General features: G+C 53.5%; 1 protein-coding gene across 9 annotated transcripts in view; it reads right to left on the reverse strand.

Moving 5' to 3' along the window:
* The window catches only part of LOC142560944 (latrophilin Cirl-like), a 521606-nt gene that overhangs the window by 470774 nt on the left and 27794 nt on the right, over window positions 1-23038 (reverse strand). For 3 of the 9 annotated variants that reach the window (XM_075673377.1, XM_075673372.1, XM_075673373.1), the window contains exon 1: window positions 15635-15983. The exons of 4 other annotated variants lie outside the window; for them this stretch is intronic. In XM_075673377.1, the coding sequence (XP_075529492.1) occupies window positions 15635-15741 (107 nt within the window). In that variant the 5' untranslated portion in view covers window positions 15742-15983. Of the gene's footprint in view, window positions 1-15634; window positions 15986-23038 lie in introns of those variants that run through there. 2 more of the 9 variants (XM_075673376.1, XM_075673379.1) reach the window with 2 other exon arrangements.

Here is a 23038-nt window from a genome sequence, read left to right on the forward strand (position 1 = left end):
TCCGGAGGGATGTCGCTCGATGATGCTCATAACCGAAGTCGGGCGTCCCTTGACGTTTCTTGAGCGCAGCGCACAGAGAAGGCCTCGTTCTCTCGTTCAGGTTCGCACGGGACACTGCAAAGTGACTTCGGGAGAGTTCACATTTTTGTTCTCGTTCCCGGCAAGCGTTAGAACTACGCTGAAAACTCAACCGCTCAGTCAGCAAGCACGGCACAACCCTCACTAAGCCCTGCCAGGCTCTTTCCCCTTTTTATACCACTGCCTAGTTCCTTACAGTAGTCTAGCATCACTCAGAACGCGTCCACAAACTGAAAAATTGCACTAGAAAGCATATCATCACTTTGAAACACTAAACAAAAGCAATATGTTAAAAAAAAAATCCTGCCTCAGGAAGAAAAACATCAGTAACAAACAATTTTGAGGCTGATTCCTACGTTAGGGGCTTCGACTTAAGCCATCGGCGTTACCGTTGAGACTCCCCTTTTTGTAACGCACCTCAAAGGAATATTGTTGTAAAGCGAGGCTCCAGCGCAGGAGGCGGCCATTTTTGGGAGAGATGGTCTGCAGCCATTGGAGAGGGCAGTGATCTGTCTCAATGATAAACCTCGAGCCGGCTAGATAGCATGACAATTTCTGAACGGCCCACACGAGACATGCACACTCTTTCTCGGTGGCGCTATACGCCTGCTCACGACTGGTCAGCTTACGACTAGCATACAGGACGGGGTGTTCTACTTCTCCATTTTCCCGTTGGCACAGTACAACGCCCATGCCTCGCTCACTAGCATCGCACTGAACAATGAACCCTTTTGTATAGTCTGGCGATCGTAGCACAGGCTGGCTTGTTAGGGCACTCTTTAGGGCGCTAAAAGCTCTTTCCTTTGTCTCGTCCCAGACGACTGTTTGAGGCTCTGTCTTTCTTAGAGCATCCGTCAGGGGAGCCGCGATATCAGAGTACCTAGGGATGTACCTCTGATAGTAGCCGGCGACACCTAAGAACGACCGAATATCGGTCTTTGTGCGCGGTTGCGGAAAGCCTCGCACAGCGGCCACTTTTATTTCAGAGGGGCGGCGACGACCCTGACCAATCACGTGACCGAGGTAGACAACCTCGGCCTGTGCTAACTGGCACTTAGGAGCCTTTACTGTCAAGCCTGCTTCGCGCAGGCGGGTTAGCACTGCCCGCAAGTGTGTCATATGCTCAGACCAGGATGCGGAGAATATCGCTACGTCGTCTAGATACGGTAAAGCGAATTCTTGCTGTCCCCGCAACACTTTATCCATGAGACTTGAAAAACAGTATGGCGCGTTCTTCAAACCAAAACTCAACACTTTAGGACGGAATGTTCCCATTGGTGAAATGAACGCCGCATACCTACTAGCCTCTTCTGTAAGTGGAACCTGCCAATAACCCCTGACAAGATCTAGGGTGGAAATAAACTGAGCGCTACTAACTTTCTCAAGGCGCTCCTCGATGTTAGGGATCGGATAAATTTGATCCTTAGTGATGGAATTAAGCCTGCGGTAGTCGACGCAAGGACGAGGTTCCTTGCCCGGTACCTCAACTAAAATCAAAGGGGAGGTATAATCACTCTCACCTGCCTCAATAACACCGAGCTGTAGCATTTTCTTTACCTCAGCCTCCATAATATCGCTCTGGCGGGGTGACACCCGATACGCCTTGGATCGTACTGGCTCTGGGGAGGTAAGTTCTATATCATGAGTAAGTACCGAAGTCCTACCAGGCCTCTCAGAGAACAGACCTTGAAACTCTTGTAATAGCTGGTGTAGGTCGGTTTTCTGCTCAGGCGACAGCGGTGCTTTACTGATAAGGTCACTAATGACTTGACCGGTGTCTTCCCTGTTCGTCACTGAGCCTAGTCCCGGAAGCTCGACCGGAAGCTCTTCAGGAACGTTTACCATCATGCACACCAGTGCTTCCCTTTGTCTATAAGGTTTGAGCAGATTACAGTGGTAAACTTGCTGTGCTTTCCGCTTTCCTGGCAGACTTACCACGTAGTTAACGTCCGACAGTTTCTGAACAATTCGTGCTGGGCCCTCCCACTGCACGTCTAGTTTGTTGTTTAGCGATGTGCGCAATATCATGACCTCATCGCCAACCTCAAAACGACGGGCCCTGGCTGTCCGATCATAATAAACCTTGGCCCTCTGCTGGGCCTTTGTCATTGCTTCACCTGACAACTCCTGTGCTCTTCTTAAGCGTTCGAGGAGCTTAAGCACGTACTCCACCACGACTGGGTCGTCGCCCCTACCTTCCCATGATTCTCGAAGCATGCGAAGCGGAGATCGAAGCGAGCGACCGTACACCAGTTCAGCTGGCGAAAACCCCGTAGCCGCATGCGGCGCGGTCCTTAACGCAAACATCACCCCAGGCAGACACAGCTCCCAGTCAGTTCGATGTTCAAAACACAACGCTCTCAACACGCGCTTCATGACGGAGTGGAGCTTCTCAACGGAATTCGACTGTGGGTGGTACACTGAGCTGTGTAACAGCTTTACCCCACACCTTTCGAGAAAAGTTGTCGTCAAAGCGCTAGTAAACACTGTGCCCTGATCTGATTGAATTTCTGCAGGAAAACCAACTCGCGCAAATATGGACAGTAGTGCATTAACTATCTCAACTGAGCTGAGTTCTTTAAGCGGCACTGCTTCAGGGAACTTTGTCGCTGGGCAGATCACAGTCAAAATGTGTCTGTACCCCGTGGCTGTTACCGGCAGAGGTCCCACTGTATCAATAACGAGCCGTCTAAAAGGCTCCGTAATGATAGGTACCAATTTCAACGGCGCCCTCGATTTGTCCCCTGGTTTGCCCACCCGCTGACAAGTGTCACATGTCCTCACGAAATGGTCTGCGTCCCGAAAACACCCTGGCCAATAGTACTCTTGCAAGAGACGGTCCTTAGTTTTCTTAACTCCTAGGTGTCCGGACCACGAACCCCCATGTGACAAGCGCAACAGATCCTGACGATAGCATTGAGGCACGACCAGCTGGTCGAACTCCACTCCTCGACGGTCTAGATACTTCCGGTACAGGACTCCACCTCTTTCCACAAAACGCGCAGTTTTCCTGGCGATACCTTCTTTGACATTGCAGCGCACGTTTTCCAGGCTGCCATCCTTTTTTTGCTCGGCTATCAAAGCCGTCCGGCTGACTTTTAGCAACCTATCAAGTCCGTCTGACGTAGGCGCGATGAGCAAATCAGTAGATAGCTCTTCTAACTTTCCCGCGTCGGGCGTTTCCTCTCCAGTATCTGGCGCCTTTAACGTTACAGACTCAAGTTTATTCAGTTCGGGCGTGCTCGGAATATCAGCTTGCTGCGCCTCTGACCCTTTTTCGTTGTTTGATAACGTCGGCCCCGCAACTACCGCCTTTGCAGCGAGCTCCCGAACCTTCGATCTGGTTAAGGCCTGAACACTAGCTTCACCAAACAAAAGCCCCTTCTCGCGCAGGAGGTGATCGGACCTGTTTGAAAATAGGTACGGGTACTGGGGTGGCAGCATAGATGACACTGCCGCCTCTGTCTCAAGCGCTCCGAAAGGTCCTTCAATAAGCACCTTTGCTACTGGCAGACACACGCTATTAGCTTCCACGGCTTGCTTGATCCATGCGCACTCGCCCGTGAACATATGGGGTTCTACGTAAGACGGGTGAACTACATCCATCGTAGCTGCGGAATCGCGAAGCACTCGGCACTCTTTCCCGTTCACGAGGAGGTCTCGCATGTAAGGCTCGAGAAGCTTCATGTTCTCGTCCGTGCTGCCTATTGAAAAAAACACAACTTTTGGTGTTGTTTCCGGACACTGCGCCGAAAAGTGACCCGGCTTCTGGCACGTATAACAAACGCCCGCTCGCCTCATCTCGAACCGCTTTCTGCGTTTGGCTGCCGCCGTCTCTTTACGTCTGGTCGGACTGCTTTCACTCGCATCCGCACTACGCGTGTCCCCCTTTAATCTCATGGGTGTGAACCTTGGCCTCTCAGACTTGGAGCCAAATTCACCCTTTTGACCGTCCTTAGCTCCGCGAGCTCGACGCGTCACAAACTCCTCGGCTAGCTCAGCGGCTCTAGCCACCGTACTCACGTCTGGCCTATCCAAGACCCAGTATCGCACGTTCTCCGGTAACCGACTATAAAACTGTTCTAGCCCGAAACACTGCAGAACTTTATCGTGGTCACCAAACGCTTTCTCTTCTTTGAGCCACTCCTGCATGTTCGACATAAGCCTATACGCAAACTCTGTATATGACTCACTTTTGCCTTTCTCATTTTCCCGAAACTTCCGACGGAACGCTTCCGCAGACAGCCGGTACTTTTTTAGCAGACTCGATTTTACTTTGTCGAAATCCTCTGCTTCCTCTCTATCCAAGCGAGCGACTACGTCGGCCGCCTCGCCGGGTAACAAAGTGAGCAAGCGCTGTGGCCACGTTTCCCGAGAGAACCCCTGCTTCTCGCACGTTCGCTCAAAGTTAACCAGGAACAAACCAATGTCCTCTCCAAGCTTAAACGGCCGCATCAGGTCAGTCATTTTGAACAATACGCGTTCTCCTGCACCGTGTGCCTGACTTCCATTACGAGCGCGTTCCATCTCTACCTCGAGACGCTTCATTTCCAAAGCGTGTTCGCGCTCTTCTTTTTCTTTCTGCTCTTTAAGTTCGCGCTCTTCTTTTTTTGACCTCTCCTCAATAGTCTCAAGGCATTCCGACAGCTCGTCATCCTCAGCCTCTAACTCAAGAATAGCCGTTATCAGTTCCGGTTTTCTTAGTTTGTCTGAGACATCCAGACCCAACTCTCTTGCAAGCTCCAACAATTTCGGTTTGCGCAACGACTTCAAATCCATGGCTGCTCTGAATGCTGCTTTCTCTACTGCTTACTATTGTCTTGCCGCAAACTAACCCGGCAGCAACGACAACCACAATTACCAGCTCTGTTTCTGACACTAACAAAAAGCCTGGCAAAGCTCAGTAGAAGAAAGTCCCGCACTCACCAAACCTCGCAGGCAGGAATTCCGCGCAGTCGTTCCGCTGCAGGCAACCAGTCGTCACACAGGGCTCGTTGCACTGCTCCCGGATCGTCGTTGAGCTGCTCAGCATACAGTCAACTGCATCTCTTCGCTGCTGGCCTCCGTTGTCGCGATCTCGCCGCTGGCAGACCGTTGTTTGAAGTCGTAGGCGATCTCACCGCTGGCAACCGTTGTTTGAAGTCGTAGGCGATCTCACCGCTGCCAACCAGATATTTGGATCGCGACACTGGAGCGATCTGTTGGGAACTCGGCGCTGACGCCCGTGGTTGTACCTGGGTCGCAAGCCCCAAGGGTAGCGTTGGCCTGGCGGCCTGGGGTACAACTCGAAGCATCCGAAGGTCCCGGCAAAGCATGAGTCGACTGGTAACAACGAAACAACTTGTTTATTTTAACATCGCAAAGAGTTGGCGGTCAGGTTTGACCGAAGTAGAGAGACGGGAGAGCACCTCACTCAGCAGAAGAAATCGGAGCCCTCCTCTGGCGTCCGGGGGCAGCTGTTTTTATACTCTCGCAGTTGAGGGCAAGAAGGAACCCCTCAAAAGACGAGCACGTGAATGTACAATGGGCTAATGGTGACGCACACTGTCGTAGCGATGCCGTAGCACCATGTCGTGGCGCTGCGCACGATCTCGTAGCACCTGGTCGTGGCGCTGCGCAGCACACTGTCGTGGCGCTGCCGGACGGACACAATGACTGTAACGAGAAGATGGTCCCTGCTTTGGCATCGCCTGTTTCGGGCACAATGACTGGAACGAGATCCCTGCTTTGGCATCGCCTGTTTCGGGCCCAATAACTGGAAGGAGATCCCTGCTTTGGCCTCGCCTGTTTCGGGCACAATGACTGGAACGAAATCCCTAGGGGGTCGCATCGCCGCAGACGCGCCTGGAAACACCTGGCGATGAGTGGTGCGGTGACGACGATCGGGCCAAAATGTCCGCCGCCCCGCCGCCGTCGCGCCGGCAAAACCACGTGTCGCAGGCGAAACGCAACACCAGGGTGTTTTCGGGACGCAGACCATTTCGTGAGGACATGTGACACTTGTCAGCGGGTGGGCAAACCAGGGGACAAATCGAGGGCGCCGTTGAAATTGGTACCTATCATTACGGAGCCTTTTAGACGGCTCGTTATTGATACAGTGGGACCTCTGCCGGTAACAGCCACGGGGTACAGACACATTTTGACTGTGATCTGCCCAGCGACAAAGTTCCCTGAAGCAGTGCCGCTTAAAGAACTCAGCTCAGTTGAGATAGTTAATGCACTACTGTCCATATTTGCGCGAGTTGGTTTTCCTGCAGAAATTCAATCAGATCAGGGCACAGTGTTTACTAGCGCTTTGACGACAACTTTTCTCGAAAGGTGTGGGGTAAAGCTGCTACACGGCTCAGTGTACCACCCACAGTCGAATTCCGTTGAGAAGCTCCACTCCGTCATGAAGCGCGTGTTGAGAGCCTTGTGTTTTGAACATCAAACTGACTGGGAGCTGTGTCTGCCTGGGGTGATGTTTGCTTTAAGGACCGCGCCGCATGCGGCTACGGGGTTTTCGCCAGCTGAACTGGTGTACGGTCGCTCGCTTCGATCTCCGCTTCGCATGCTTCGAGAATCATGGGAAGGTAGGGGCGACGACCCAGTCGTGGTGGAGTACGTGCTTAAGCTCCTCGAACGCTTAAGAAGGGCACAGGAGTTGTCAGGTGAAGCAATGACAAAGGCCCAGCAGAGGGCCAAGGTTTATTATGATCGGACAGCCAGGGCCCGTCGTTTTGAGGTTGGCGATGAGGTCATGATATTGCGCACATCGCTAAACAACAAACTAGACGTGCAGTGGGAGGGCCCAGCGCGAATTGTTCAGAAACTGTCGGACGTTAACTACGTGGTAAGTCTGCCAGGAAAGCGGAAAGCACAGCAAGTTTACCACTGTAATCTGCTCAAACCTTATAGACAAAGGGAAGCAGTGGTGTGCATGATGGTAAACGTTCCTGAAGAGCTTCCGGTCGAGCTTCCGGGACTAGGCTCAGTGACGAACAGGGAAGACACCGGTCAAGTCATTAGTGACCTTATCAGTAAAGCACCGCTGTCGCCTGAGCAGAAAACCGAACTACACCAGCTATTACAAGAGTTTCAAGGTCTGTTCTCTGAGAGGCCTGGTAGGACTTCTGTACTTACTCATGATATAGAACTTACCTCCACAGAGCCAGTACGATCCAAGGCGTATCGGGTGTCACCCCGCCAGAGCGATATTATGGAGGCTGAGGTAAAGAAAATGCTACAGCTCGGTGTTATTGAGGCAGGTGAGAGTGATTATACCTCCCCTTTGATTTTAGTTGAGGTACCGGGCAAGGAACCTCGTCCTTGCGTCGACTACCGCAGGCTTAATTCCATCACTAAGGATCAAATTTATCCGATCCCTAACATCGAGGAGCGCCTTGAGAAAGTTAGTAGCGCTCAGTTTATTTCCACCCTAGATCTTGTCAGGGGTTATTGGCAGGTTCCACTTACAGAAGAGGCTAGTAGGTATGCGGCGTTCATTTCACCAATGGGAACATTCCGTCCTAAAGTGTTGAGTTTTGGTTTGAAGAACGCGCCATACTGTTTTTCAAGTCTCATGGATAAAGTGTTGCGGGGACAGCAAGAATTCGCTTTACCGTATCTAGACGACGTAGCGATATTCTCCGCATCCTGGTCTGAGCATATGACACACTTGCGGGCAGTGCTAACCCGCCTGCGCGAAGCAGGCTTGACAGTAAAGGCTCCTAAGTGCCAGTTAGCACAGGCCGAGGTTGTCTACCTCGGTCACGTGATTGGTCAGGGTCGTCGCCGCCCCTCTGAAATAAAAGTGGCCGCTGTGCGAGACTTTCCGCAACCGCGCACAAAGACCGATATTCGGTCGTTCTTGGGTGTCGCCGGCTACTATCAGAGGTACATCCCTAGGTACTCTGATATCGCGGCTCCCCTGACGGATGCTCTAAGAAAGACAGAGCCTCAAACAGTCGTCTGGGACGAGACAAAGGAAAGAGCTTTTAGCGCCCTAAAGAGTGCCCTAACAAGCCAGCCTGTGCTACGATCGCCAGACTATACAAAAGGGTTCATGGTTCAGTGCGATGCTAGTGAGCGAGGCATGGGCGTTGTACTGTGCCAACGGGAAAATGGAGAAGTAGAACACCCCGTCCTGTATGCTAGTCGTAAGCTGACCAGTCGTGAGCAGGCGTATAGCGCCACCGAGAAAGAGTGTGCATGTCTCGTGTGGGCCGTTCAGAAATTGTCATGCTATCTAGCCGGCTCGAGGTTTATCATTGAGACAGATCACTGCCCTCTCCAATGGCTGCAGACCATCTCTCCCAAAAATGGCCGCCTCCTGCGCTGGAGCCTCGCTTTACAACAATATTCCTTTGAGGTGCGTTACAAAAAGGGGAGTCTCAACGGTAACGCCGATGGCTTAAGTCGAAGCCCCTAACGTAGGAATCAGCCTCAAAATTGTTTGTTACTGATGTTTTTCTTCCTGAGGCAGGATTTTTTTTAACATATTGCTTTTGTTTAGTGTTTCAAAGTGATGATATGCTTTCTAGTGCAATTTTTCAATTTGTGGACGCGTTCTGAGTGATGCTAGACTACTGTAAGGAACTAGGCAGTGGTATAAAAAGGGGAAAGAGCCTGGCAGGGCTTAGTGAGGGTTGTGCCGTGCTTGCTGACTGAGCGGTTGAGTTTTCAGCGTAGTTCTAACGCTTGCCGGGAACGAGAACAAAAATGTGAACTCTCCCGAAGTCACTTTGCAGTGTCCCGTGCGAACCTGAACGAGAGAACGAGGCCTTCTCTGTGCGCTGCGCTCAAGAAACGTCAAGGGACGCCCGACTTCGGTTATGAGCATCATCGAGCGACATCCCTCCGGACAGCGGATGCAGTCCCCTGTCCATCGGGATCTCCTTTCCCCGGCGGGGCGGTCTGTTGCGTTTCGCCTGCGACACGTGGTTTTGCCGGCGCGACGGCGGCGGGGCGGCGGACATTTTGGCCCGATCGTCGTCACCGCAACACTCATCGCCAGGTGTTTCCAGGCGCGTCTGCGGCGATGCGACCGCCTAGGGATTTCGTTCCAGTCATTGTGCCCGAAACAGGCGATGCCAAAGCAGGGATCTCATTCCAGTTATTGGGCCCGAAACAGGCGATGCCAAAGCAGGGATCTCGTTCCAGTCATTGTGCCCGAAACAGGCGATGCCAAAGCAGGGACCATCTTCTCGTTACAGTCATTGTGTCCGACCGGCAGCGCCACGACAGTGTGCTGCGCAGCGCCACGACCAGGTGCTACGAGATCGTGCGCAGCGCCACGACATGGTGCTACGGCATCGCTACGACAGTGTGCGTCACCATTAGCCCATTGTACATTCACGTGCTCGTCTTTTGAGGGGTTCCTTCTTGCCCTCAACTGCGAGAGTATAAAAACAGCTGCCCCCGGACGCCAGAAGAGGGCTCCGATTTCTTCTGTTGAGTGAAGTGCTCTCCCGTCTCTCTACTTCGGTCAAACCTGACCACCAACTCTTTGCGATGTTAAAATAAACAAGTTGTTTCGTTGTTACCAGTCGACTCATGCTTTGCCGGGACCTTCGGATGCTTCCAGTTGTACCCCAGGCCGCCAGGCCAACGCTACCCTTGGGGCTTGCGACCCAGGTACAACCACGGGCGTCAGCGCCGAGTTCCCAACAGATCGTACCAGCAGTCCAGATCCAAACAGCACACATACATATTTAACAGGGAAGAGAAAGCGAGGAGCAGGCTGGCAACTGCTACCGAAAGGGGCACCACGCCTGTCTACTCTTCAGAAAGGAGGTGACAGCAACATAGAAATGGAAGATAGGAAGGAGGGGAGGAAATAAAGAGCAACAGGACAAATCGAAAGGAATAAAGTAGAGCACACAGTACAGGTCACACACAGTTGGGCCGGTCACTGCAGGTGACACTACTACAAAATGCTGAATAGAAGGAATAGTATCGACATAATAAATATAGCACACGCAAAGCAGCGCACGGCGACACAAATCGACGAGCGCCATTGGATTCGGGCCACGTCCATTGCACAGACGATTCCTGCGCAATCTTATGACGTCAGACCGCGGCACAAGCCGCCTACGACTGCACCGGGGCACGCGCAGGACGAACAGACGGGGAAGAAGTTTTTCCGATGAAGCTGCGATGGCCGACGCGTCGTTCGGTGAAGAGAGCAGAACCACTTCTTCCGATCGAGTCTCCCTCAGCGCACTAGCAACTTGTATGTGAGCACAGAAAATGCGAGTCTCCAGTCGAAGAGGGTCACATTACTTATTCGAATACCTCTTGGAAAACGAGAAAACAAACGAAAAACATTTACACCGAAAGAAAACCTGCGGAGTTCATCGTCATTAACTGAAACCAGCATCCCATACTGCCCATACTGCGTGATATTGAGGGTCATCTCGGCAGGAATCGCCAAACACCACAGGACCATCTAGTAAACGTCACTGGCGTTTTTCATCGTCTGAATTCATCTCACGGGACTCAACAATAGGTGCTCTCCCAAGCTGCCGAACTCTCGAAACATGGCTAACGTTACGCAAGCGCTTAGCCATAGCCATTACCTATGTGGGTCTGAACATTTTCTTCATGTATAAGTTGAATAAATGTGAATGAATGAATAAAATTCACACAAAAGGTATGTCATTCGGGCAAGTACCCTCCCATAATTATTGCCACGCACAAACTGAATGCTGCCGGCGCCATTTATTCAGAAGAGCTTATATTAGGGCACCCTCCTGCCTCCCGGAGCTTTAATTCCCTGCGACCCTCGCACCGGTGTTTGCCAAAGCAGACAGGTGCTTTTAGTGGGCACGCGTTAAGTAATTACCAGTATGTGCAAGAAAAATCTTTGTGCGCAGAAAGGGTGACCGTTACAATTTCTCGCCGCGAACCTTCCCAACAGCTTCACACAATGCGTGGTTGAATCGATCGGCAAACAACATCAGCTGTCTAAATTTTCGCCACCTAGCCAGGTTATCACGTTTACGGTGACCTGTTTTAGAAGAATAACTACTTCCACCTCCGATGTGACGAAGGTAACGAACAACTTCGCCGACGCAATGCCGTCCGGTCGTGGGATCTGCCATCGTAAAAAGCCAGTTGGAAAAGTTCGTTAGTGCAGCATACGCTCGACACAGCGGCACTTCCGAGGGCCACATGGCGTTTTCGATCTGCGAGGCCAAGGTCGCATTACGGTTCACTGGCGGCGGCGACCCCTCGCTCTGCTACCGCGTGAGCGAACCGTTCGGCTGTCTAAAAAGCACGCCGACGCGGAGGAAGCTAACCGAGTTATTTCCGCCCGCGAGTCAAAACAAGCCGGCGGGAGAGAAGGCCCGCGGAGTAGCAGACGAGCTCTTCGGGAGGTCCCGCGTGAGAGAGAGAGAGGCCAACTACGGCGGCTCGACGAAGAGCAACGGCGAGACCAGAACACGCCGAGGGCGTGCAGATGTCGGCCAGCAAGACAGAAGCCAAGCAGGAAACGAAGAGGAAAGATGTTTCACAGAAGCGAGAACAAAAAAACTAAAGAAGCCATTCGGTTGGAGACTGGCTCGCTCCGAAACTATATATACACAGAGATACCGTTCATCGGTGGCAGAGCGTACACGTGTTTCGAAATCCGCATCGCTACCGCTGCACCTGCAAAGAAACGTTGCCTACACACGCCAGCCGATCGGAGACGCGACTCACACCGCCTGCGCGGCCTTCAATGTGTGGCCTGTTTCAGGAAGGACACGGCGCCAGCGGTGTGCCGCTCTGTTATCCAAGCCGGGGCGATTCGATTTGGGAGTGTCCCTTTTTTTTCCCTTATGGCGTGTGCTTTCTTTTTTTCATTTTGGCTAAGCGTTACCGTGGTATATTGATGGCCTGAACTGACAGGCTGGCGTTGAACCTCTAGGAAGAAGTGCGGCAACATGCGACCGAAAACTTGGTGGCTCTGACCAGTCAGAACACTCCTTGCTGCCCAGCAGCACACGCACTCGTCTCATCTACTCAGTCTGGAAATGGAGGTCTCATAATCAGCGCATATTGTTGCAAATGGGTCGCAAGCCCCAAGGGTAGCGTTGGCCTGGCGGCCTGGGGCACAGCTGGAAGCATCCGAAGTTCCTGGCAAAGGATGAGTCGACTGCTAACAGAACAACTTGTTTATTCTAGCATCGCAAAAGAGCGGCCGGTCAGGTCGACCGAAGTGGAGAAACGGGAGACCTCGTTACTCGACTGAATAAATCGAAGCTTCTCTCTTGGCGTCCGGGGGCAGCTGCTTTTATACTCTCGGAGTCGAGGGCAAGAAGGAACGGCCCGGAAGAGGCGCACGTGACGGCGGCGCACGGACACGTTGTGACAAGAAGTGACATATCCGCCGGGCCGGCGCCGATCAGACCTCCTGGCTTCACAGTTGGGGAGCTCCTCTCCCCGGCTGCCGCGCTTTGACAAGCGTGGGCACCAACATGCATGCATGCACACACACACACACACACACACACACACACACACACACACACACACACACACACACACACACACACACACACACACACACACACACACACACACACACACACACACACACACGAAGACACGTGGCATTGAAACATGCCTGGACGCGCTTAGCAGGAGGCGTTGGGACAGCGCTGAACTGGCCAAAATGTCCGCCGCTGTGAACGAAGCCCCGGCGTCCGTTGCATCCGCGCCGGCTATACCGCACGTCGGAGGCGAAACGTAACAATATAAAGGGAATGGGTTGCACAGAAAACGTAGAAAGCGCGTTATGCACTACACAACATAGTAGCTTCAGCGAGTAATTTGATCTAATAATGCGCATCTAAATCGGTCAGCCAAGAAGTCATCCTGAGCAGCCGAATAAGAGCGACATGATGTCAAGACTAGTCTGGACACAATTACTTACACTGACACGCCTTCCGTTCAGTTCAGGAGGGATACCTCTTGCTCGAAGCGGGCGGAGCCGTCAGGGCACCGACGCGGCTTGTGCGGCGCCAAAGCGGTCTCCCGCCCTCCTCGCGCGCTGTTCCCCCAGTGCCCATCTGGCAAGTGTCCCAAAGCGAGACAGCGGGCCCGGAGCCCGCGTTATCGCCGCGAAAGCAGAGGGGCCGGCGAATACGAGGGAGCGGCCACGACTCTCCTCTGAAGGGCCGCTACCGACGCACCTTTCCCCCCACCCTCCTTCCATATACGGGGGGCCAGTAAGTCGGCGCGACGACATCTCTGCCGCGCTGCTGCGACAGTTGGGAAGCACCGCGAGCTCGGAGCGCCAATAAGTTTGCCCGATTCTCGTGGACTCCTTGCTTTCGATACGTCGGCCCTCGATCCGCGCTGGATGTTCTACCCTACATGTACACGACGACGGCGTGACTGCTGCGCGATATTTTATGACGCTACAAGCGCACTTTTTGTTGTCGCCCTGACGTTCCGTATTAAGTCCGCGGGCTAAGAACGTCGCCGGGCGTCGTACGCTGGGTCTGCGAGTGATAGCGCGCGAGGAAAGCGGACGATCGCGACTGCCGTGCGCGGGTACGCAACGCGCGCGGAGGGGGGGGGGGGGGAGGGGGCAGCTGCCGCTCCGCCAACAAGCGCGTACTTTGCACGGCCGCGCGCCGTCTCGTGTATCTCGAAAGGAATCTGCAAACGGCTCCTGTGTTCTCGCCGCTCTGGCGTTTAAGCGACAGACCCCACGAGCGTCACTTGGCTCGCTGCTGCTGCCGCGCTTGCTCGCATCGACATTTGGACAGCGAGTGTCCACGCTCATCGAGCGTGACGTGTTCGTGCTTGGTCGTGCGCGCTGACACCGTGCTTGTTAATTCAGTTAGCAAGCGAATGTCTCCAAGTTTATACGGCAGATATAACTACTTTCCTTACTTCGTATTGCTGTCTACTAATTTGCTATCGCAGACGATGCTTCGGCTTTCGGGCGAAACTGCGTCCTTCTTTGTCTGCCTTCCATTCCCGTCTGCGCTCTCGTGCCCGAATCCCACACTGCGGCGCCGCGGACGCGTCCTTTTTTTGGAGGCGGTTGCAAGCTCCGCACGCACCCTCGTTCATCTCAAAAACAAGGCTCGCTCTCTACACCGCAGTGCTGACGAGGCAGCGGACGGCGCTCCCGGCAGTGCTCGGCTGCAGCCTCGCTCAAGGCTGGTGCACGGAACTGGAGACGAAGCGGGTGTGCGCAGACGTCGCCGCGTGCGTGGCTGGTTCTCGTCTCGTTGCCACCGCAGATGGCGCAGTCAAGACGCCGCGGAAAAGGTCCTCGAAGCCCAGAGAGGAGCTGGCCGGGTCGCAGTGAAACTATAACGAGGCTCGGCACGGGCTAAACACGGAAGCCGCTTCAGATGTGCTCCAGAGGGCGCCGCCGTCGCCGAGGGTGCACGACGCGTCTTCCACGCAGTTGCGACGAACGTAGCAGAAGAAAAAGTCATCATTCCCATCGTGAGACGGATGTCAGACTCTAATGGCCGTGTCGGGTGAAGTCACAAAACCGTGGAGGAAGGAAATAATAGGAGGGAGCATGCCGCAGCGCGACTTAATCCGTTGTGGCGGCGCAACACGTGATAGAAACGTCAGAGCGCGCGGTAAGTTTTAGTACTCCCGGTGGATTTTTTTTTTTTGGATACACATTCGAAACCGTTTAAACCACTTGAAATAAAGAAAAAGATGGCTACCACCGCGGCACTTTGGCTTAATGCCGCGCTCATGTTTCTAGATTGTGGCATCGAATCGTGGTCTTGCGCTATGCGTGTACGTCCGGCGAGCCGCGTCAGAGAGAATACCGCTCAAGCGTGTCGGAAGTTGAAGGCAAACGTTGCAGGCCTCTCCGAAAGGTGCGCAGCGTTGCTAGACTGCTGATTGCTTTTGCGGTAGGTGTGCGTGGCGGTTCGTGTTGCAGTAAATTGCATAATATGACCTGTTGTCATTTCTGAAGCTAAGCACGCATATACGACACCTATAAAGGTATACCTAATAATTGTTTTGTAAGCTGGTCAGTTCTCGTGTGAGGGACAAAGCAAAGTTTAGTTGGAGTTGAAGTGCACCTTTCTCTTTCGTTCGCCGATACATGTTACGTTTTACCCGCCGTGGTTGCTTAGTGGCTATGGCCAGTGTTGGGCCGCTAAGCAAGAGATTGCGGGATCGTGTCCAGACCACGGCGGCCACATTTCGACGGAGGCGAAATGCGAAAGCTCCCGTGTGCTTAGATTTAGGTTCACGGGTGAACTCCGGGTGGCCCAAGTTATTCCGGAGACCTCCACTGCGGGGTGCCTCATAATGAGATCGTGGTTTTGGCACGTAAAACCCATAGTTTTTTGTAATAATATATCGTATGCGTTCGATGACCAAGCGCTTGTTCGTGCTCGCAGTACGCAGGGTTCGAAGCAGGGCCAGTGCTTGGGAACATTGCGGAGAACGCATGAACCGGCCGTACATATCGGTCTCAAACGCCAAAAGCTGGAACAAGCGCTGTTTGCAGCGGTTGCTGCTTTTCTTGGAAGCAGATAACGCACCGCGTTTCACGAGAGAACAGCATAGAACGTACGTAGAAAATGCAACTCACCGTTTCTTGCGGGAGTCACCGTCATCCCAGGAAATAAGCTCCACCGCGTTTGCACTGGAAGGACGACTCCACTGCCGCAATGCAATCACATGCATGCAAGCCCTCATGGGTAAGCTCAAGCGACAATGGAAATCAATAAAGCTCCCATAACAGGGCAAAGTATACACGGGCAAGGCCTCGGTCAAAAATGTGGCAAACACATATCGCTTATTATCCTTCACAACGGTCTGTTTACTTCGGCCGAAGTATACCTATAGCCTAAATGCGCTGGCGTTGGATTGTGAACCTCTCACAGAGCGCCGAACACATGCCTTGCAGGAAGCAACCGAAGCAAAACGGGCATCCAGAGAAAAATGCGACCGGAGATGCAGCTGAGCAGCAGCCGGCCGAGCGAGCACCGAATCAAAGCTACCGGCAACCAAACGTCCCGGCGAATCTCGCGTTTCCTCCGTGGTCTCGAGGCGACGTGCTGGGCTGCCGCTGTGGCTCCACGGAGCGTTCGCTTGCCAAGGCTGGCTGCGTGACGTAATGCCCCCTTCCTCCGTGCGTGCTCCGTGCACAAGACGGATGCCGAGGGACGCGCGCTACTCCGCGGACTCCGTCGGCGGCGCGCAGACAACGCTTGTCGGCCCGCTCGAGCGACGTCAGAGTGACGTCGTCGGAGCCTCCTCGGTCCGACCGTACGCCCGTCCGGTGCCGCTGCCCGAGCGCCACAGCTGCACACCGTGGCGAGTTCGGCGGTGGCGGTGCACGTCAGCGTCCTTCGCGCCCCTGTGAGAGACTGGACGCGCTCGTCCTTCCGCGGCAGAAGTCCGTAGCCGCGTGATCAAGGAGTGAAGTGTACGTCATTAGGCAAGACAACCGAAACTCAGCATGCTTCGTGCTTCGCTCAATAATTCGTAGGAAGATTCGGCGTTGCTATTAAATATATATGCAGTGAAAGTGCGGTCCTGCTGGCCACTTAAGAAAGGAATACAGGGAAAAAAAGTAACAAGACAGTGCTGTATATACCGGTGGTGGTGGCGGCGCATATTGGTTTTCGACTAGCCGATGCACGGTTTGCTGTGAGGATGTGTTTTCTTCCGGACGAGCTCTCCGCTTCATTAAACATACTTCTCTCTCTGGTTAGTTCCTCCTTACCTTTCTACATTTATGTAGGGTAGCAGACGGGATTTCTCGTTCCGGTTAGCCTCTCTGCCTTTCCAGGCACGTACCCAGGATTTTTTCCGGGGAGGGGGGGAGGGAGAGGGGGCGACCCAAGGTAATTTCTATGCGAATGAGGGGGTACTTTTACTAGCACAACTCTGAATAACGTCCACCACTGACCATAAAAACGCATAAACCCACAAAAGGGAAGTGAAATAAGGTGTAGTTTACAGGTACGCCTCTGCGATACACCTCTCCTTTACTTGGCAGATAAGGAACTACGCCAAATGGACTTGCGGAGGAAAGAAACGCAGGAAGAGCCCTGCCAAGAACAAGTAAAGAAGCGAAAGTGTAAAATAAGGATTACTTTAGTAAAATACAACTTAAAAAAAAAACAGCAGTTGGCAACCAAGGCACGCAAACCGCGCGCAGATGTGTTACTTCGCCAGCCAATCACAGAAGCAAACGAAATCGTTTCGGAGTGGCATCGTACTTGATACCTCCGGAGCGTCCGCGGTTGTTGAAGAGTCTTTTTAACGGCGGAAGCAATGAGGTGTGCAACAGACATGGACAAATTGTATGGCGTCTGAGCATTTCACTCTTCAAAACTCTGTGGTGCGGTTCATTTCGCTGCTGAACCCGTTTTACTCATGAAACTTTAGTGCGAACTGAAGTGAAACTTGACATTAAATAGTTACAGCAAAGCAAGCAAAACACCTCCATGAGCACTTCAGAGAAGTGGCTACGTTAGGAGGGTCGAATGATAATTGTAGAGGCGTCACTCAGAACACACGGAACTGTTCTCCACTTCCCTTTTCTATTCTTCTTCCTTTTTAAAGAAAATCATGTTGATCCATAAATATTTTCATAAACAACGGTTAAATTTGATAGTTTTCGCTTTTCCTTCCTGTTTGGTTGTTGCCTTCGCTCTCTCAGTAGATCGCCTAATTTCTGCGTGTGGACAGCCTTTCCGACATATACTCGGCAGGAAAAGCGAAGATGCCTTGCCATGACAACTAATCGAGGCGTGCGTACTGCATAAGCAAGAAACGCGACGTCCGCATCAGATTGTGGCTCAGCCCAGCATCGAGCGTCGCTTCTCTGTCTGTGTTTGCATAGGCACGCGTCTTTCTTTTTCTTTTTTCCGCATGTTCGCATCCGATTGCTTCTTCTGCGTGTCCGTCGATGTCATACTTCGCGCCGTAAACATCGATGAAAGCACGAAGGCCGGCACGCGGCGGCGCGTGCCCCTTGCAGCGCTGCGCAGCGCGAGGGCGCCGATCGCCCTCGAGGTGTCGTCGCACGATCGGCTTTGTTTCACGTGCCCGGCCGAGCACGCTGCTCTCGCCCGGCGCTCGTTTACCGTCGCGACGCCTCGTTATGCAGTGCAGAACGCGCAAACCAGGCGCCGGAGCTCGTTATCGTTAACGCCGGCTTACCACGCATGTACGGCTGCAGCCCCGGGCTTGCAACAAGAGCGAAACACGGGCGGCAAGAAATAACAAGGCCAGCTGCGCACGACCAACGCGAGCGGAGAAAGCTGCCGGCCCAGAGTTTGTTGTTCGTCGCGTAGGGCACACGGCGGCCACGGATTAACGAGTTTCCGCGCGTCACGGTGCGCCCGCACGAGAAGCGGATCGATTCGGTGCTCGCGCAGCTCGTTTGCTATCACGTGGCTCAGCCCGCGCGATGAGTTAATGCCGTCGCGTACGTTCATCGCGGAAAGGACCGACGACACTTTGGCGACGCGAGCGAACTGCCGGTGATGCTGCGAAGGGTTGAACCCCGTTGTACGCACTTACACGCTCTCGTGGCCTTTTTCTTTTTTGTTCATCTCCCTTCACGCAACCTCCCAACACGTTACCGCCAGGAAACCTGCGACACGGCAGCGACATTATTTTCTCCGACTCGCCGGCTTACATGGGTGAGCTGACTACAGCCGCACGTTATGGAAAGACCGAACAAAGACCACCAAGTACACCTCTCCCTGAACGCCGTCTATTATGCGGACGAGTGAAGGCAGACTCACAACGGTGCGACTGCTCAACAAAGCGCGGTCGAGTGTCGGTTCTGTCTGGTGTTGGCGCACACAAAGCCCCGAAAGGCCGAGTCGTCCTTTCCTGTACCTGTCTCTCGCTGCGCGGGCGTGCGGGTGTATTGGAGGAACCATCCGTCTCTGCCGATAAAAAGCGTGGAAGAGAGCAATGAGAGAGAGACCCAACAGAAAGGATTACCAATTACAGAACCTCAGAGTGAACGTTGGCAACGGCGCCTCACTTAAACAAATTTTAGTACGGTAGGTATAAAAAGCGTAGCGTGGGCGCACTTGGCTCGTCCGTCATACTGCAGCTATTTTGACGAAGCCTAAAATGTGAGCCACACTACACCTCACTTGTACGCCACGAATTCGTCGTGCATGCCCCTATGAACCAAGCCTAGCTAAGGTCCCCACAACGCTCCTGCATAAATCTAGAACTGCGAAATGACGCGGTATAATGCAGCACCAGAGCTTCCTCAATGAAATCGGCCAAGGGTTCTGATACGGCCCAAAATCTTATTCAAAATGTAGAGAAGAACGTAGGAAAACGAAGAAACTAGCAGTGTTGCGTAACCGCTTAATGGCAGTGATAACTTCCTTAAAGAAGATCTCGATGAAAAGACCTCGAAGATGGCCGCAAAAACTGGACGGCCGTAAGGGCGTACAAAGCGCGAGGAAGAGAAAACGTAGCGAAAACTGGAAGCAGCAACAAGTATTCGTGTGATGCCAGGGTCGCTGACGCAAAATGGCGAGCATCGGCGTTGGCCCGAATCACAGCAGACGAGAGGAAGGCGCTCGAGTTCACTCGAGCGAGACTGCTGAGGGAGCGCGTTCGCGTGCAGACGACGGCGAAAAGCAGACGATGACCTGCGGCACCACGGGAGCTGCTGTTCGAGGAGCTTCGGCTTTGTTTGCTTCCATGTTTTATTTTACCTTCTATGGACTCGGGTGGTTGTCTGTTTTCGGGTTTCTACTTTGTGTTTTCAACGTCACCCCTCTTTTTGGGTGTGCTGTGCAATCGCTTTCGGGGAAGTAAAGCAGTGAGGGGGGAAACCGGTAGCGGGTCAGCGGATCTCAATCAGGGAAGAAGGTTCGCCAAAGGCGGCGCCATGTTTCGACACGTTTGCGCCGAGAGGCAAACACTCTGGGAGAGGCAGGAAATGGGACGCCGGAGAGGACGAGCATCGCGGGAAAAGGCGGGCAAAGCGACGGCGCAACGAAGTCGTGCCCTTCACCTTGCTTGCTTGGCAAAAGGCGAAGCGGAGCCGCTATTCTTTAAAGAATAAAGCGAGCAAGGAAGAACGCGGCAAGAAAAAAGAATGACAAAAGTGAGAGGATGGTTTATTTGACTCTCGGGATTGGTTCTGCGCGGCGTACACTGGAGAAAGCCGCGTTGCTCCAAAGAGTTTGCGAAAGACCCAGATGTAAGCGATCGTACGCCCTCTCGGAGGCGAGCAGCAGCACACCCACACCGGTGGCAAACAGCGTAACTCTGCGCTGGTAAGGTTTTAAAGAGTCCGACGAAAAAGGAAAATGGAGGGCGGGGGGCGCCTTATGGTGTACACGTGTGCCAGAAATGCGCAAAAGCTGGTTCATGTTGTGGGACTGGTTTGCGTTTTACTGTGCTGTTTCTGCTGGCCATTGTCTGTGTTTAGGTGTACTCATTATGGTTCCTTCTTAAGCGCAACTTTGGGCCACCACTGATAAGCAGTGCGTGCCACTCACCACACTACTCACAGCCCCGGTACAGACATTTTGTGAAGTCACGCCCGAGCCTGCGTTTGATTTTCCGCGCTTCAGCCTATCTCGTTTTCTACAAGTGGCTTGTTGTGATACCCTCGGCATGTTTAGGTATCACATACTAGCATGCATGTGGCTTGCATAACCCACACTCATTTTATCTGCGCGTCACATGATCTGTGCACTGTATGTGTGCACACATCGCTGCACAACTGGTTCTCCCTGTCTCTTACCACCTTGCACACATGTCCCCGCTGTCAATGGCGCTCATCGAACCCCGCGCTTTTCCGACTTGATCGCCGGCGCCATGATCAGACCAGTAAAGCCGATTTCTGCCGCGAAGCTGAATATCTCCCTGGAAAGCCACAACAGCAGAAAGGATAGCGAAGGAAATGAGGCAGATCCGCTGGCGGGAGCAAACCGGAGGGATAGTTTAATGCGCACGCGCGTGACGGCCTCGTCTGCATACACGCAAGCCAGTTGTGTATTAACGGGCGTAGAACGTAGCGAAGTGGTCAAGTAAGCGACTTCGTAGGCACGAGCGAGGAGGTTCCGGTAGCGGCGGCAAGCGGAGGAGCGGCGCGACCGAGGGCCGCGACGTTTTCTTCCTCGGATGGCAGCCACGTTGGGCCCATCTCCGAAGCTGGCGATTGCAGTCCCCCTTTTGGCCAGAGGGGCCCGCGGCCGTAGACGCCTTCGTCACGAGCTTGGCCCGACACACGAGATAGCGGCGCACGCGGCGCGAATGCCGCATTTTCTGCATTTAGAGCTACGGACACCGCAGAATAAATGTATAAAAACGCGTGCAGGAAGCCTCATAACACGTTAACGCACGCCTGGGAGAGCCGTTAAAGGGACGATAAACATTAAGTTAGTTTAGGGTGATCGTGTTCTCGCGTCTTTTCTGGCGCACCAAGCTTTTCAATTCAACTCGACGTGTTTACAGCTACAGCTGCAACCTGTAGATTCAACTAGATATTTTGCTTTGACGTCCTTTCAAGCGGCATTATACGGAATTGCCGAGATGCAAGGCAACCGCACAAGCGCTAAGCACACGATGTCGTGCCCAACCGCACCTTCCTAGCAGCGCTAAACAGACAGGCACCGACGACACACAGCGCTAAATTCCAGCTTTTTTGTCTCGATAGACTTCTTAAGCATGTCAACACGGCATCGCGTACATAAAAAAATATGCACGGCGTAAGCAGTTCGAAGTTGGCGCCACGTGGTGCCTGCCTTCGACTGTGCCTGCCAGTTGACCTGCCAGCGCATATGGCAGGTCAACTAGCCCAAATTACAGCCTCGCGTATTTTGCTATTTGTTCTACTAGATCCCGCACGCCTCGGGCACTCCTAAACCAATAAATGTCCTACTTTCCCTATCCACTCTGTTTTGTCACTCACTCGTTTGTGAGTGAGCCCAGTGAGCGCGCGCGTCTTTGTGGATGCAAAGCGCCATTTGTTGCGATACGCGGCTGGCGCTGCAAGCATACGCGTGGACTCGGCTTACTGCGAACACCAAGTCGGGCGCGTGTGCCGCGTGTCCATTAAGGCGAAAGCATTCGAAGCTAGTTGCTAAGTCGTGTTCGGGCGGGAACAGCGCTGAGGGCCGAGGGGCACATGGGACACGACTCGCCGTGTCACCGCAGCAGCTGCAACGCGACGCGAAGCGCACTCGGGAGAAGCTTAATGCGGGCTCGCTCGTGCGCCCGGTGCTCATTGGTGGGCGCGCCGCACACTTGTTACGGGGGGACAGGCGAGGAAAACAGCAGCCGAAAGACAAGCGCGTCGGCGCAGGAAGGACGCGCACGGCGGCGTGCAACGACGACACACGCGACGCGTTCCCTTCGTCCTCGCACCGGCCTGCTTTTCTGCTGCGCTGACAGCACACGCCGGTCGCTGCTGCGACTGCGCCCGACGGGGCACGGCGCATGCTGTTGTTTCCTCAGGTTACACGCTCGGGTCTGCGGTCGAGCGTGCCGAGGCTCGGCCTTCATTGAGGGAAGTTATTTTAGCCCCAGTTACGGCGTCCTCACCAATGCGGCCACGTATGACAGACGGTTCTTGAAAACGCGGCATTGTGAAGACGACGTACTTCTTATCCAGTCATTGCCCCTCGATTACTCTACCAGTGGACTGGTGCCGTCAATTGCAACGCTGCCAAAGTCGCTGATCAACATACCGATACGGCGGTCGACGGAACACGTTGTAATATCGATAACACTTGTAGGGCCAGCGGACGCGAGTCGTCGACGACACAACGCCTCCCATACGTCCACGTGCGCTGACGCTAACAAAATGCCATCCGCGTTATACTGCCGACGTGCCCGACATACGTGGAGCGCAACGTGATGTGCGCAGATATATCTCGGAAATTCGGAAGAGACGAAGCCTAACAGACAAACCGCAAGGAGCTCTAAAGGCACACAAGCAGCACGGGTGTACAGACGCGTCTGCGCACTACAAACCTCGCTGCCTGGA

The sequence above is a fragment of the Dermacentor variabilis genome, chromosome 10 (assembly GCF_050947875.1).
Source record: "Dermacentor variabilis isolate Ectoservices chromosome 10, ASM5094787v1, whole genome shotgun sequence".
In the NCBI taxonomy this organism is placed as follows: Eukaryota; Metazoa; Arthropoda; class Arachnida; order Ixodida; family Ixodidae; genus Dermacentor; species Dermacentor variabilis.